General features: G+C 46.3%; 1 protein-coding gene across 2 annotated transcripts in view; it reads left to right on the forward strand.

Annotated features, from left to right (window-relative positions):
- SCN8A (sodium voltage-gated channel alpha subunit 8) overlaps nucleotides 1-17,922 on the forward strand; it is a 566,978-nt gene that overhangs the window by 207,091 nt on the left and 341,965 nt on the right. For both annotated transcript variants that reach the window (XM_078688933.1, XM_078688934.1), the window contains exon 9: nucleotides 13,044-13,250. In XM_078688933.1, the coding sequence (XP_078545059.1) occupies nucleotides 13,044-13,250 (207 nt within the window). The remainder of the gene's footprint in view (nucleotides 1-13,043; nucleotides 13,251-17,922) is intronic.

Here is a 17,922-nt window from a genome sequence, read left to right on the forward strand (position 1 = left end):
GAGCTGGGATTGAGACCTGCTTTTTGAGGAAAGCTCATGTCTGGTAATGTTGCTTGTATCCCTGACTTATTTCTTTGTAATGTTTATTTGGCCTCTAGTTACAACCCTGTACGAGTTAAGGGAAAAGGGAAGAAGTTGGTGATCTGACTAGTCAGCCAGAAGTTGGGATTCTATTGCTAAGACACCATCTTTTGCAGCCAGTAGGTTGAGCAGTAAGGTGAGAGTGGATCCTTTTACATAGGTCCGAGCTGTGCAGCAACTTATCCATTCCAAGTTCTTAGAAAGAAGTTTGGTTGAGATACTGGAGAGTCTTTGGGGGTCACTCTTGTGAGGTTCATGTCCCTTGCATAAATGACTTCCTGTTTGATGTACTTTTTGTTGTCCCCGAGAGGATGATAGATAAATGTGTATTTTTGAGGGATTTACTTCAGCAGTGCTAATTTCAAACCCCATGAGCTTGTACGTGGAGTAGCTCTCAGTTTTAAAGCAATACAGTTGTATAGAATTTCTGTGGATGATTGAGACACCTCCCCCTGACTATTCCTGTCGATTTAGTCATTTTATTAGGCTGTTAGCTGGGACCAGTACGTAGATCAGAAGTTCAGAAGATTAATTTAACCAGGTTTTAATGAGAAACAGGAAATCTTAGGATTGGATGGACTCTGAAGTGTTTTGCAGATGATCTGCAGTTATGTGGCATGTATTTCAGTGTGGAGTATAGTGCTAGCTGGAGGCAGTATCGGAACAGAGATGAGATTACTAGGATATATAATTTTTTTTCAGTCTTTAACGTTGTGAGGCTTGTGGATTTTAGATCTTGGGATAGTGATGTATATCTGCAAGAGACTTCTAGCCACATATTTCTTACCGAACAATTTCTCCAGGCATCAGACTGGATCTGGAAGATTTTTAATGAGCAATACCCCTGCGCTCCGGTAGGTGGGAACTATCAGCTCTGTGTGCGTCGTCGGCACTGGAAGTGATGTCAGTGGCACCTACATAGGTGCCACCTAGGCACATTGACACCAGTTCTTTTCTTTCCATGCCAGCCAGCGCTGATCCAGAGAAGAGCTACCCCTCTGTCATTTTTTTACTGGATTTTTTGGACGTTTTGTCAAGAGTTTTCCTCCTGGTGTGGGTAGAATATGTCATACAGAAAGACAGTTTGTAAGCCCTGCAGAGCCGGTCACTGACCGTTGTCAGTGATGGACCCACATCTCGTCTGCCTGTGGTTTCTGGGGCATGACCACGACACAAATTCGTGCTCCGGTTGCTGGGCCATGAACCCATAGGCTTTGAGGGAGCTGTCCCTGAAGCTCAAGGTGGCCTGGCGTGAGACTCTGCGAAAATAGAGGTTCCTGTCGAGGGGAAGGTCCTGTAACCGTTTCCGGAGCCCAAAGGCATCTTCTCACTCCAAGTCCTCAGGACATTCAGGTAAGAGGCACAAGAAGAAAAGTAAAAAGTTAAAGCTGTCTATGTCTTCTACTTGGCTAATGAGATGAGAGAGCATCCATCACTCGAGACCTGTTTCTATGGAGCCGGAGCCTGGGCCTGCTCTAAGCCTCCCCGATTTTCCAGGAGCCAGAGCAACCCCCGCCCAACTCAAATAATTTTATGATGCCCTGCACCTCATATTTGCGCGGTCCAAACCCTGCAATGAGCGTACGGGCCCCGTGGGGTCAGACTGGGCCCTATCTCATTCTTCGCAGGCAGCTCTTACAGGCCGCCAGGGATCCATTCTGGGATCTAGACCGATGCTAGTCGTACCAACTCGACCTTCCCCAATGCCGGTCCCAATGCTCCCAGCACCCACCATCCCCATTGTGATCCCTAACACGGAGGCGGAGGGGTGTCGCCCGACGCCGGCAGGACCTTTATTCTTAGACCGCAGCCTGAGCCCTATTCCTGTGGACTTGGACTCAGGGGTTGCTGGACCCTGAAGAATACCAGCCATACGAAGAGAACCCTATGGACTGGGCCGAAGAACTGGGTGACACATGTGGAGTGGATACTTCTCCAGATCCTGGCATGCTTTCTCCCCCCACCATGACTATGGAGGAGAGAGCTTCACATAAAATGCTTTTGCAAAGGGTGAGTGAGGTCGTTGACCTTCAGTTGCCTTCGTGGCAGTCAAGACCAACATCTTGACGGAGGTGCTGCAAAAGGGAGTCTCCTCATCTGAACCCTTACTCCCATTCAATGAGGGCCTCACCTATGTCCTGTTGGGAACCTGGTCCAAACCTAACACAGGGGCTCCTGTGAAAGGGACGATTTCCAACTGCCATCGCTCTACCCCAGGAGACCCAAACGTGCTCACCCAAAACCCTACCCCAGAGAGCTTGGTGGTCCAAGCCTCAACTTCCTAAAGCACATTCACTGCCACTCCACCGGACAAGGACTCCAAGAGGCAGGACTTTATGGGGAAGCTAATGTTTTCTTCTGCCAGCCTAGCATTGCGGTCTGTGAACACTGCATGCCTTTTTGACCACCCCTCCCATACTCTGTGGGAAACGATTGCGCATTGCTGCCACAGGTCCTGGAGGAGGCACGGGCCATCATCTCCCAGGCTGTTGCCGATGGGAGAGATGCAGCAAAGTTCACAATTCACTGTGGATTGGACACCACAAACTGATTGGGCAGAGCGGTTTAATAGACAGTGGCCCTAGCCACGCCTGGTTGAGGATAGCTTGCTTTTAGCGGTATGTCCAAAGTTCCCTTATGGACATACCCTTTGATGGCACTCGTTTTTTTGGAGACAAGGCAGATTAGGCGCTGGAGCGCTTTAAGGATTTGTGGCCTACAGTCGAGTTCTTGGGCGCCTCGGCTGCCCGCATCACCCCAATCTGCCTTCCACAGCTACAGAAGGGGCTTCCAACCGTGCCAATATCCTCCTAACCACCGAGCCGGGCATGCTACCCAGCATCTACGTGGACAAGGGGATGGTACCCACAGACCTCGTGGGTTGGGTAGCCAGTGGTCTGGTCCATCCGCTCTCCTTCTTCGCACAGCTACAGCCCTCCTAATCTGCTCCTTTATGATCATGGGAATCCATTTGGCTGCAGGATTCACCATCACTTGCCCCACTGGCAGTCCATAGCATCATACAGATGGGTCTTGCAGATCGTCCGAAGGGGCTACTACCTCCCCTTCAAGTCTATACCTCCCCATGTGCCTCCCTCTCATGGCTGCCTGACGGAGGATCATCTATCCTTAGTCTGCAAGGAAGTCATAGCCGTCTTAGCCAAGAGAGCCATAGACAGGGTTCCAGTGTCAGAAGTAGGCTGTGGTTGATGTTTCCTCTGCATACTGGTCCCCAAAAGGACAAGGGCCTTCATCCTACCCTCGATTTACAAACCCTCAACTTCTACCTCAAAAAGGAGAAATTCAAGATGCTCACGCTAGCACAGGTCTTGTCTGCCCTGGACCCTGGAACCTGGATGGTAGCGTTGTACTTGCAGGACTTCTATTTCCACATTCCCTTCCTGCCTGCTCACTGGCGCCATCTACGGTTTACGGTAGGCCACTAAATTTTTTAATTTACTGTGCTACCCTTTGGCCTTACCGGTGCCCCTCAGGTGTTCACCAAGGTGATGGCGGTGGTTGCAGCTTATCTGTGGAGATCCGGGGTGCCAGTCTTCCCCTATTTCGAAGTCTGGCTGTTGAAGGAATGCTTGCCCAGGTTGTCGTCTCCTACCTCCAGACCACGGCGAACCTCCTGCACTTGCTGGGGTTCACTATCTAGGTGCCAAAGTCACACCTGACACCGTCCCAGGCGCTTCCTTTCATCTGAGCTGTTCTGGACTCAGTGAAGTTCTGGGATTATCTTCCTGAGTGGCGAGTTCAGGATATTCAGGCTATGATACCGATGTGTCGGCCTCTATCCTGGATTTCGGTGAGGCAGACCCATAGACTGTTGGGACTCATGGCCTCCTGCATCCTACTTGTGACACATGCCTGATGTCATATGCGGGCTATGCAGTGGGACTTGAAGTTCAATGTTCACAGCATCAGGGGAACCTCTCTTACATGGTCCAGATGTCAGAGGGAACTGCAAAGGACCTGCAGTGGTGGCATACAAAGCAAGATTGGGTCAGCAGCATACCTCTCTCCCTTCCCCAACCAGAGCTGACAGTAATGACAGATGTGTCACTCCTGGGATGGGGTGGACATCTGGGAGAAGTGGAGATCAGAAGACTCTGGTCTCCCGCGGAATCCGGACACCACATCAACCTTCTGTGCGATACAACAGTCATTGAAAGCCCTCCTGCCCTCCGTCAACGGAAGACTAGTGCAGGTGTTCAGACAACACCACCCCCATGCAGTACTGCAACAAACAGGGCAGAGTGGGGTCATGGACCCTTTGTTAAGAGGCCTTGCGCCTCTGAACATGGCTGGAACAGCAGGGCATATCCCTGGTGGTTCCCATCTGACTGGTTCCCTGAACGCCAGAGTGGAGAAACTTAGCCGTCCTTGCCTAGCAGATCATGAATGGTGTCTCCACCCAGAGGTGGCACAAATGAGGAGGGCTTTGGTTAGATCTGTTTGCCTCCGAGAACACGCAATGTCAGCAGTTTGGCACGTTGGAGTTTTCAAGGCGGCTCTCTCTCAGTGACGCTTTTTGTCTCAAGTGGAGCTCAGGCCTCCTGTACGCCGTTCTGCCCTTACCATTCCTGCCGGAGTTCTCAAGAAGATAAAAAAATGACCAGGTCCAAGTCATTCTAGTGACTCTGGACTGGGCACAGAGGGGCAGATGTATCTTCATTGCAGTTTGCTAGTCCTTTAAAGCTAATTTTCCCGATTCGCTATTAAGGACTCGCAAAATGCAATGTATGTAGGTTTCGCAATAATAATTGTGATTCCTACATATTCCTTAATTGCTAATGGCAAATTGTGATTCACAATTAAGGAATACCTTCTCATTCATTCCTATGGGCCTAGAGGCCCATAGGAATGAATGGGAAGACATTCACAATTTGCGAGTACCCAATAGGTACTCACAAATTGCGTATGCAATTTCAAGGGTGCAAGTGTTCCAAAAGGACACCCTGTTGCACCCCTGAAATATGCATGTTTGCACATGTGGAGCACATACATGCCCTAAGGGCATGAGAATCGGCCCGTTTACAAACGGGAAAAAGGCTTAATAAATCTGGCCCAGCAAGTCTGGTATCCAGAGCTTCTGAACAAGAGCATTCATCCTCCGATCAGGCTGCCCATTTAGGAGGATATTCTGTCGCAAAAGCAGGGAATGGTCCTCGACCGTAGCCTGCTCACTCTCTGCCTTCTTGTGTGGAGATTGAGCTCCATCAGTTGACAGCTTTCGACCTTCCTCTTGAAATCTTTAATGCAATTTTGCCAGCCAGGTTTTCCTCTACCAAGATGGTACACTCCTGCCGTTGGCAAAAAATTATGGCATGTTGTGCAGAAAAAAACATCGATCCCCTTTCTGCCACCCTTTTTGAAGTCTTACTCTTCACTCTTTTCCTTGCCCAGCAGGGCTCTGCTCTGGGTAATTGTAGGGAATATCTCCTCTTTCTGCCTTCTTGCTGCTGCCTGACCAACCCTCCTTATTTAAATCCCCTATTTTACATAGGTTTTTGAAGGGTCTCGTCCACGTTTACCCCTTCACCATTCATTATGCCTCAATGGGATCTAAGTTTAGTTCTCACTTTTTTGATGTGTGCTGCTTTCAAGACTCTCGACAACTGTCCCCTAAGGCTTTTCACATTAAAAATAGCTTTCTTGGTGGCCATTACATCTGTCCCGTAGAGTGAGTGAGCTGCTGGCCTTATCATCTAAGCCACCTTAACTCTCAATATATCCTGACAAAGTGGTGCTTTGTACAAGAGCCTCCTTTCTGCCGAAAGTGGTCACCCCATTTCATGTAGGCCAGTCCATAATCCTGCTTACCTTCTATGCTCCTCCACATCCCTCTAAAGAAGAGGAGTGACTCCATTGTCTGGACCCAAAAAGAGCGTAGTAGTTCTACCTTGACTGCACCTGAAAGTTCTGGGTGGATGACCGACTAATCTTGGGGTATGTTGGTTGGAAGAAAGATTGGGCAGTGCAGAAGCAAACCATCTCTCGCTGGGTTGTGCTGTGCATCAAAATCTGCTATGCATTGGCCAAAAAACAACCTCCGGAAGGCTTGCAAGCTCATTACACCAGAGCTACAGCTGCGACCACTGCTTTAGCATGCCGAATTCCGGTCCTGGACATCTATCAGGCAGCAACGAAGGCTTCACTGCACACGTTAACCAAACATTACTGTCTAGATAGTAAGGTCAGTAGGGATGGGCAAATCGCCCATTTTGTCCTGCAAGACTTCCTTGTGTGAAATTGGTCCGCAGACCCACCACTGGGGATGGTATTGCTTGAGTATCTATTCTATGATAAGGAATCTGTGGCTGGAAGTCTCTATCAGTGGAGATGCGGGTCCATCACTGACATCGGTTGGTGACAGGCTCCGCAGGGCTTAAAACCTGTCTTTCTGTATGACATATCCTACGCACACCCGGAGGAAGAACAAAAACTCTTGACAAAAAGGCAATAAAATCGAGTAAAAAAAATGACCGAGGGATAGCTCTTCTGCCGATCAGATCAGCGCTGGCTGGCGTGGAAAGAAAGAACTGACAACACGCCTAGGTGGCACCTATATAGGTGCCGCAGATGTCACTTCCGGAGCGGACGCTTACGACAATGACTGAGCTGATCGACGTCACCTACTGGTGTGCAGGGGTACCGTGCTCAAAAAATCTTCTAGATCCAGTCTTAACAACTGGAGAGATTCTAGGGAAAGGAATCTGCAGCTAGATATTGTACCTACCAGATAAGGCATTACGGAAGGAAAGGAACTTGTTCTTCTTTGCAGTGTAGTTTGTCACAGATTTTAGAGGGATGTGTGCCAGGGGAAAAGATCCTGTGGTAAGGTTTTCTGGTGTGGGTGAAAAAGAGATTTTAGCAGGGGATATGTACTCTCCAAGAGGTGGAGGTAGGAGAGAGTTGTGAGTATTTATCAATTGTGCTGTTTCAGCTGAAGGGTTGGGTGCAGGTTTTGTTTGAGTGGGCCCACTGTTAGTTGCTTGGAAAGCAACAGTTTCGGATATAGGTTTAGTGTGGAGATTAACCACTTTTCTGAATGGAGAGCAAGTCAACATGTTTGGAGAGAGGGGTCACTTCTGTAATTGTCGATTTTGGGACAAGTGGGATAACTTGAGCTCACAACAGCTGCATAGGGTGATTCCTGAGATAGTCTGGAGTTATGGGTTGTCTAATCATTTGTAGATTTGTGATATTTGGAAGAGAACGAATGAAACACTATAGCTAGTTGGTTTGAGATTTTGGGTACTTATGTGATAGGTTGGTACACCCCTATACACTGAGGTCTTGTTTTCCTGTGCATAGTTCTGTGTATGTGCAGAATCCCTGCAACAAGACTTGACTATTGATTTTTTTAGAGCTAGGCAGGTGGGTGACGGCTGGTCTTCTGGGAGTCACAGCAAAGAGGAAGGTGCATTCTTCCGTGGAGTGGGTTAAGAGATAGGTAGTTAAAAGGTGAAGGTATCCCTTTCTGGAAGCAGTCGGGGAGATGAGTAGCAGATAATAAGCTATGTGATAGTTTTATGGCCCTAAGACCAAACAGTGTTGCTAAATGGTGATCAGATGTTCTCAGATTGAAATCTGAGGATTGGTTCATGATGGTACTGTTTTTGTAGATGACTATTGTTAGACCAGTCTGTCAGCTTTAGGGTGGTTATCCCCCAGACCTTTTGCATTTTTCCCTCCGTTTTTACTGGAATAATTTGTTGTTGGGCTTAAGACTCTGTGTACTTTACCACTGCTAACCAGTGTTGAAGTGCTTGTGCTCACTGCCCTAAACTTGGAGAAATTGGCTTACACTTGATTGGCATATTTAATTTACTTATAAGCTCCTTGTAGTGTGTAATACCATATATCCAGGGCCTATAAATTAAATGGTGTCAGTGGGCCTAAAGCACCTATTGTGCCAGTCACGTAAGTAGCCCCATAAAACATGTCTTAGGCATGCCATTGATGCCTGAATGCAGTTTAAAACAGCCAACTTGACTTGGCAATATAACCCCCTTGTCAAGCCTTAAACCCTCCTTTTATTGCATATAGCTCCTAGGTAACCCAATAGGGCAGGCTGCATTGTATCTAAAAGGTTGGACATATACTTTTAAGTTTTACATGTCCTAGTACTGAAACACTTCTAAATCGTTTTTCTCTACTGTGAGGCCTTCCTTTCACAGAAGATACCTTATTATATTTAGTAAGTGCTAGCGTTTGATTGGAAACAGATAAACATTTCATGTTTGGTATCTGACATTGTAATTAAAAATCCTCTTTAAGGATAAATTCTGTTTTTTAAAGTATATTCTTGAAAATGCCACATTTCGAAAGTTGCCATTTTCCTGCTCTCTGACACTTGGTGCCTGCAGCATGACTGGGTGTAGTTGGCAGGGCTGGTACAATCAGAAGTGCAGGGAGGCGAAGTCACTTCTCATTGAAGCAGTTAAGTCCAAACTACCGTCCAGGACTAGGGAGGCCAGGAGACACTATGCACTCTGCCAAAAAAACGCTAAGATGGAGTGGGAGGATAATTTCTGGCAGGACCTCCTGGCTGCCAGTCGTGGGAAAGACGCCAAAGGTTTTTGGGACCTGGTGGGCAATAGGAACCGTCCCGACGACACCCTGAGGACCTGTACCCAGACATGGTTCTCCCACTTCCAAAACCTTTATTCTGCCGCTGAAGGCTCACTAAACGACCCTTTTAACCTCCCGCCCTTTACCCTAGCTCAAGACCTGGAATTTTTTTCTGTTTTGGATGTTACAAAGCAGATTAAAACCTTGGTACCATTAAAAGCAGCTGGTCCGGATGGCCTACCTGGCGATATCCTCCGAGCCTATCCGGATGAATGGGGGGTACTAATCTCTGCACTCCTCAATGCAATCGTTGAGGGAGGCCCCGTGCCAGATTCCTGGAGAGGTGCGGAGGTGGTCCCCATCTACAAAAAGGGCAGCCGGGATCTACCTGGGAATTATAGGCCTATAAGCCTAATAGACTCGAGCCAGAAACTGGCGGGGAAAGTCATTTTGGGGAGGATCTCTCAATGGGTGGACGATAACCATATCCTGTCCGATATGCAAGCTGGGTTCCGTTCAGGTACAGGAACTATCGAACAGGTCTTTAGGCTCCTGTTACTATACTGGAAGGTGGTGGAACTGGGCAAAGGCAGTCTTTATTTGGCCTTCATTGACCTAAAGACTGCCTTTGACCTGGTACCTAGGGAGGAACTTTGGAGGGTGCTTCACGGTCTAGGGATGCCCCCGTATATACTAAACCTCCTTATTAAACTGCACACCGACACCTATGCCCAGGTCAGATGGGGGCTGAATGGGGAAAAGACCGATAAGATCAGGGTCGAGAGGGGTGTAAGGCAGGGTTGTGTCCTGGCCCCTACCCTATTCTCCCTCTATATTAATGGAGTGGTAGATCATCTACTCGGCGAACCAGCAGACGCTCCCACTCTGGGAGGCGTAAAAATTCCAACTTTGCTGTTCGCCGACGACACCCTCCTCATCTCTAAAACCCCCCAAGGTCTCCAGACACTTCTGAACCGCTTTCAGGACTTTTGCACCACCAAGGGACTTGTCATCAACGTGGAAAAAACCAAGTACCTAGTTATGCACCCACCACGCAAACTTGGCCGCCCTCCCACTCTGAACTCCATACCCCTTGAAAGAGTGGCAGAATTCGACTACTTGGGAATTCGACTTAACGACGCGATGAGCTGGACCGCCCACATCAATAAAATGACAATGGCCCATAAAAGGGTGGGGGGGGCCCTCCTTAAGGAGTTCAACAACTCAACAAAACACTGTGTTGCCCCTCTACTAGATATATACAAAGCACGTGCGGTCCCTGCGTCACTCTATGGAGCAGAACTGTGGGGCCTGGGCAAAGTGGACTCACTGAGCAAGGCCGAAAACAAATTCATCAAAGATCTCCTTGCCATCCCATCAAGTAGCCCGACCATCCCAGTGCTCATGGATACTGGCTGCAAAGCTATAAGGGATCAGGCCCGTCTTCGACCCCTCTTGCTCTGGGCTCGTCTGTGGAGGGTGCCTGAGCTAAAACCTTATGCCAATGGTCTAGCTGAGGTGATGCACTCCGACGGTTGGCATAGCATCAAATGGCTGAAGGACATTAAACATCTTTTAGGGGACTTAGGCCTGGATTCCTGCTGGCATAGCCACTCCGCTCCCCCGAAGGAGACCTTAAAAAAACTTTTTGGGGAGTGGGTTTGTGTGAAGCGCTTCAGTAGCCAGCGGCACTGCAAAACCACCGCAGCTTTTCTGTTGTTAAAAGATGCTGTCACCTATGAGCCGTACATGGACATAATAACAATTGCCATGGATCGGTCCCTGTACATCAAATTCCGGTTAGGAACCCTACCCTTGGCCGACTTCTGCTCCAGGTGGAATAAATCCCAGCCCCTATCATGCTTCTGCGCTCTTTGTCCCGATAAACCAGAGACGGTGCCACACTTTCTTTTTGAATGCCCGGACTATGGTCGCCCCAGATCACGTTGGCTTGGTCCTATCTGCAGAGAACTGGGTACCCGTCAGTACTCTGTTGCCCTCCGGATTCTTTTAACCAACACAGCCCCTCCCATTGTTTGTGCTGTTGCTAAGTTTTTAAAATGGGCTTGGTTGATTAGACTTAGAAGACTGTCCATATCAATTTAATCCTCTTTTTAAATTAATTTATGCTGATCTAATGTGTTTTATTCCTATATCAAATGTACAGTCATACTTTTTTTTCGACATGCTGTTTTTATCTTTTGTACTGCTTTTATGATATATGCATATCAAAATAAAGCAATCAATCAATCAGTTGGCAATTAGACTTTGTGAATTACTTCCAGACAGTCACACAATAGAGGGATTAGGAGTGTCACAATGGGCTATCTGCTGGCAGGATGGGGGGCTTAGCTGGGCGCAGACCCCCTTGCTACTGAATAGGCTGCGCTCTGGCTTCACACAAAGGGCTTGTCACCAGCATGTCAGCCAGTTTGGAGCCAGGGTAGGGGAGTCAGAAAATCCCAAGCACTTAAAAGAGAAACTTCTAGAAACGTCTCCTACTTCAGAGAAGGCACCAGGTATAAACATAGGGCCCTTAGACCCACTCTTCTGTACTCCACAAAACTGCTTTTCTGCACTTAGAAGGGCTACTTTTCTGCATGGAGTCTACCTTGAACCCTCAGAGGTCTGCCCTACTGCTTGAGCCCTGCTTCTTCACCTGAAACCAGAACTACCAGAGGGACTCCAAGGGCTAGTTACTGGCCTCCTGTTTAGAGCTACAGGGGCATAACAGACTTCCATCCTCTTGAACCCGCACCCAGCCTGAGTGAGTCCTAAACTCCTACACCCCTCCCCGCTCCCAGGTGGTTTCCCTCCAGTCCTGGACCCTTGGTTGTGGTGTTAATAGTGGCCAGATAGCCAAAATCCAAAACTTGGGAAATTGGGCATTTTTGACAAAAAGCTGCTCTGAGACCAGAGGGAAGACCAGGACCAACCTGCTTGTTGATCCACCCAAGGTGCCTTACCAGTCAGCCTCTCTTTGCAGTACCTTCCACTACGTTCTTCTCTGCCGCAGTAAATCCTCTTCAGAGGTCCTTCTTCAAAGGGGTATCTGGACTTCTGGAAAGGTCGTTGGCTACAGCTTCCTGACTCATCCCGCTGGAGATTTTCCACTTCCAAAAATTGACGTAGAAATCTTCATGGCAACTTCGTCCAGCATCTCCCTGATGGCAACACTCCTTCCCCAGTAGCCTTGCCTCGATGAACTTTACCTTTTCAGAACTTTTTATCAAAAATGTCTTTGAAGTCCGAAAGTAAGCACCGAACGGGCCCAATCCACTTCTTGTATCTGACCTGTGCTCCATCTTGGTCTGCCATATTATTTTACTTTGACCTGGTCTTGTGCGACTAGATGTCTGCGGTTGGCGCTTTGATTTTTTAGACACTAGTTTGTACTAAAAAGTTTTAAAATTAATTACGCTGGTTCTTCAGATTGGATTTTTGTAATTTTGGGGTCAAATAATATATTGAAATTGATTCTATTTTTCTAAGTAGGGGTGAAATGTTTCTTGTGTTGTGTTTTCATGTTAATTCTGTCTGAGTGCTGCATAAATATTTTACACATTGCTTGAAGTAAAGCCGGTCTGATTTTGAGAAACTACCCAAGGTTAAGCACTGGTTAATTTAGTGACTTTTTTGTGGTTTACCCTGTCAGGGATTGTGGCTGTTGCTTGACTAGGGCTAACACCCCTGCCAACCAACAACCCCATTTTTCATAGAGATCGATACTTCCGCTATAAAGCTGTTCGGTGGGGCTACAGAGTATTTTAGACCATACAGGATTTTATTCAAATTGGGATCGTCCAGTATGTGGAGTTTTTTTCCTGTTTCTCCACAGGATAGCATTCTAGCAGTGCACCCACCAGCGAGTTGCTCAATTGATTTGACTAAAGTGATCCCGTCATCGCTACTAGGATATTAAGGTGATGTAGAGTGCAGTCCGCTCATAGAAGTACATAGTTCCTGAGTTAGGCTGACGTAGCAAAATAAAAATCTGTTTTCCAGAGCTTTGCCAAGAAAACCTGACCTTGTGACTTCTTGTAGCTCACTGCTTATTCTCATAATATGCATGGCGGTCTCCGACCGCCGATCTTACGCCAGGGAACAGCGGTTCCCTGGCGGGGCCAGCAGTCCGACTGCTTAATCGGGCGGGCAGACCACCAGTGCGTCGGTGACTTGATCCGCTACTGCGGCGCCCCTGGGACCGCCAGACTCGTAATCTGGCCCTTAATGTTTTAATTATATTTATTTATTACATTTGAGAAGTTACACTTTGGTCTGTTCTGAAATGTTTCAACAAATGTAACCTTTATAGAGGACCGCTATAAAAAACTACTAATTCAAGAAAGAATCAAACAAACATGCTTTGTTTCTTCCAGACCCTGCGAGCAGCCGGTAAAACCTACATGATCTTCTTTGTGCTGGTTATCTTTGTGGGCTCCTTTTACCTGGTGAACCTTATTCTGGCTGTGGTGGCTATGGCCTATGATGAGCAAAACCAGGCCACGCTGGAGGAAGCTGAGCAGAAGGAGGCAGAGTTCAAAGCTATGTTGGAACAGCTAAAGAAGCAGCAGGAGGATGCGCAGGTAAATCATTTGCACATTTTTTTATTGACTCTAAAGGCGCATATGTTTTATAAATTGATCTGACTATAGAAACAACAAAAGTAATTTCTGAAGAATGAACACAAGCAATTCAGCCACAAATGAAATAGAGGCAGTATCTCAGAAGAAGTCTTAGAGTGTGGAGGAGCTCTGGAATAAGAATTTGCTAGTGGTAAAAGACCTGAAAAGAAAGTAGGACAAAGAGCACTTGTGGCCCTATAGGCTGTAGTATTTCGTTTTATTAAATGGTTCAGTTTGGGCTTGCTCTTTGTGGATATCTTGGAGCTACAAAACAGGTGCTAACTTCACTTGACGAGAGCTTGTGAGTATAATTTGGTTTTGTAGGAGCCATCTGCTGATATTGTTTGTGAGAATAAAAAACGAAGTGGGACAAAGCTTTACGGCTGTCCGATGAGGTCACTCTTGGCCAGATGTGTGTGCGTGTGTATATATATATATATATATATATATATATATATATATATATATATACAAAAATGTTAGAGGGATGTTATAGTTAGATAAAAATATCAGTTAATACATACTCTTTTAAACTACCTAGAATGTATCATGAGTGATATAATATGGAACTTATAGTTACTTTAGGGCACGAGTTATAGTTACTTGAGATAAGTATAACTGGTGAATGCCTGTGTTATTGTTCTTTAAACCTGTATATTTCAATTGGCGTTTTCACCTAACTATAACATCCCTTTCACCTTCTTTAACTTTGTTTTTTTCAGTCAATTTCCTTTTTTTTTTCTTAACATAAAATAAGATGTGCATCGCTGTGCATGGCATGAAGTTATGTGCCCACCGTGCCTCATCTTAGCGGTGCGCGGCATGGATTTGGGCACAGGACCTGACCTGCAGCCTGGCCCTGCACCCAACCTCGGGTTATATTATAGTCCCTTTTCCCCACACAGTCAATCTGAAGTGTGGAATCAAGACGTCAATGAGTCGAAATGCATCAAGTTTTCTGCAAGGAATAAGCTGAGGAAAAAAGTGCCCTCTGGCGTGGCCTACATTTTGTCTGCACTCATGCTGTTGAAAAAATGATATATATATATATATATATATATATATATATATATATATATATACACACATACACATGTATTTTTAAAGATATAGAAATAGCTATAGAGAACTAGCTAGAGATAGAGATAAATATATAGATAGCATTGTATATATATATATATATATATATATATATATATATATATTACCTACTGGCGGTTGCCAGTGGGTAGTTATAGTTAGGACCTATCCATAGGAAATCCGCAACATTCTATTTGGAATAACTTTGGCGCCGGTTGATGAATGTGCGTCGAATTTTCCAAACTTTTGGCCAGCTCAGTTCCACTCCTTACCTGACAGTTTGGGGGGAGATTCGTCAAGCGGGAGTTGAGAAAAAAGGGGTCACAAAACGTGTTTTCCCCAGGCAATTTCCCATAGGACCTTTAGCCACGGCTACAGCCCGAACGGCTGAACGGAATTTCTGAGAAAATTACATTTAAAAGCACATATATATCTATGGGCGCGGTGAATCTACAGATTGTGCGAGGATTGGCATCGTAACATAAGCGCACCATCTGGATCACGCGCTCAATGCTAATTGGCTACCAAGCGGTTGTAAACATTCGAAACCAGGAACTGTTGGCAGCCATTTTGTGCCTCGGTAGAAGCGAGGCTAAGGAAGTCAGTGGAATATGTGTGCAAAACGGAGAAAGGAGGCAGGGTAGAAATAATTTTACCCTCTAGACCTGCATGGGGGTCCCAGAAAAAAAATCGGCAGGTGTGTGTAGGGTGCGCGGACTCTGCTGAAAAATTAATCAAATAAAACTGAGCTTTTTTTATAATTAGCCCCTGGGGGGGTAAATACCGGGGGCAAAATTATTTAATTTTATGGGGGGCCCTTATAATTAGACCTCGGGGGGGCTAAATACCGGTAGCAAAATTATAAAATTTTATGGGGGGCTCAGAGGGGCTCTTCAGCCTCGGGGATCGTTACTCCTAGCTCAGTGCGGCCCCCTGGTGTGCACGCGCTGGATGCGCGACTCATAATCTGTAGGGTGCGCGACTCCGGCGCCTTTGGTGCACAACCAGATCTCATTTCTATGAAATACTAAAATAAACATATCTCGCTCTGTGTGAATCTACAGTTAAGATGAAAAAATGTGCCCAAGCACTCAATTTGTGACACTATATAGAACTGGGGTGGCGGAGTGAGCTAAAGAATGGTGATGGATTAAACCCGGATGAGTTGACTGGGGGTGAGTGTTTGATTTGCTCAAACGCTCCATCCATCATCCCCTTTTGTATCACTATATAGAAGAAATGCTTGGATTTCATCTGAGCAGTTCTGGACACAGTAAAGGATTAAGCAAGTGTTCCTCTTCCCAAGCGGTTTTTTTATTAACAGAAGGATGAGTCCTTACTTGGAGTACAACACAGAGATCCACACTGATTTATAAAGTTGGTTCTTTTATTTGCATAGGTTAATTTATAAATCCATTTCACTCATTTAATTTTTTTTGTATAGCCAGATTTTATAGAGTGGAGCAGCCGACACGTGTTTCGCCCTATGTGGCAAATGTAGCCAGGGCTTTCTCAAGGCTAAACATCATGTATGATCAAACGCATATTTTAACAGAGGTTGCTTATTTTCCAAATTGCTTCAAAATTCAAAGTTTTGTGCAGCCAAAATGGTGTCCGATCACTATCAGTCCCCGGGTAAATCCGTGCAAGTGGCAATCCTTCTGTTAATAAAAAAACGCTTGGGAAGAGAGGAACACTTGTTTACACCTTTACTTTTATTGGCTTAATATGAGGTTGGAAGGGTCCAGAGCCTCAAGCAAAAGTTCCTCCTGCAATTTTTAGGAATTATCCAGTACCAGGACCTCTGGACCTCGCTCTCTTCAGAAACAAGTTCTGGACACATTGCTGTTTCAGGCCTATCCTCACGAGCTTTGAGTTGAGTATATTAATGCGATGATACTGATGTTTCATCCTCTATTCTGGACTTCAGTGAGAATGACTGAGGCTACTGGGCCTCATGCATCCTGTTAGTAACACATGCCAGATGGCATATGCGGGCTCTGCAGTGGGACATGTAATTCCGGTGAGGGCAGCATCAGTTAAATATCCCTGAAATGGTCCAGACCTCTGAGGGAACTGCACGAGATCTGCAGTGGTGGCTGAAGAACCACGACTGGATCAGGCAGACCACTCTCCCTTCCTCAACCAGTTCTCACTGTAGTGACTGATGCATCACTCCTGAGATGGGTCAGCCATCTGGGAGAGGTGGAGATCAGAGAATATCAACCTGCTAGATCTCCATGGTTTCCGCCTGGCATTGAAAGCCTTTCCACCCTCCATCAAAGGAAGGCTAGTGCAGGTGTTCACGGACGCCACGGCCATACGGTACCTGTATCGCTAGGCGTCCCTCAAGGATCCTCCCTCTCCCCAACACTGTTCAACCTAGTCATGGAACCTCTCACTACTTTGCTACAAACATCCAATGTTCACTTTCACATGTATGCCGACGACACCCAACTTTATCTCAAAATACAATCTCCCATGGACATCATGCATCTGAACACCACGATCAGAAACACCCAATCCTGGCTTGCCGAGAATCACCTCAAACTCAATGCGCTGAAAACTGAGTTCCTCCTGATCTCACCTCCCGGAAAAATCTCTACGGCTCAAACATGGCTTAAGCACTTAACAGCTCTAAATGTACAACCGACCATAGTAGACTCAGCAAAATCTTTAGGCATAACACTTGACGCCAATCTCAACATGCAGCAGCACATCAGCAAGGCAACCAAAGGAGCGAACTTCCAAATCAATACCTTGAGAAAACTTAAACCCTTCCTTCCTGCCAAAGACTTCCAAACTGCAGCACAATCTATAGTCATCCCGCACATGGAATACGGTAGCACCGCCCTCTGCGGGCTCCCCCTAACTACAACGGCACCCCTAAGATCGACTCTTAACGCTGCAGCGAGACTCATCACTGGCTCAAAAAAACACTTGCATATTTCCCCTGACTTTAAATCCCTGAACTGGCTACCTTTTGAAGCCAGAATACATCTGAAAATCGCCTGCTTGACGCACAAGGCTGTACACATGAAATCACCCGCCTACCTCACTCAAAAGCTGACAATGTCTGGTGGCTCTAGAACTACTAGAAGCACAAACAATCTTCTGCTGAAGCCTCGAAGATTTCGGAAGGAAAAAAACTATAAACGCTCCTTTTCAGGAATGGCACCCAGGATCTGGAACTCACTCCCTAGTGAAACCAGGCTCATCTCCTCCAACAAACTTTTTAAGAAAGAAGTAAAAGCGATCCTCATGGCTAAATACACATGATCTATTATTCTGTATTTCGCATGAATCCGCTCTGTACCACCTGCCTAACCCCTCGGTCTATTTGTATTACTTGTATTATCGACTTATTTGATTGTATACGTTCCCACTTTGTATATTTTATATTGTTGACGCACCTGTTTGACTTTGCACACTCTACCTACACCACCTTAACCCTACTCTCGTACTACTGATGCACCTGTGTGACTATACACCCTGCACACACCTACCTCAACTATGCCTTTATGCTATCTCCAAAAGCATTTTAAGCACGCTT

The sequence above is a fragment of the Lissotriton helveticus genome, chromosome 1_1 (assembly GCF_964261635.1).
Source record: "Lissotriton helveticus chromosome 1_1, aLisHel1.1, whole genome shotgun sequence".
Lineage (NCBI taxonomy): Eukaryota > Metazoa > Chordata > Amphibia > Caudata > Salamandridae > Lissotriton > Lissotriton helveticus.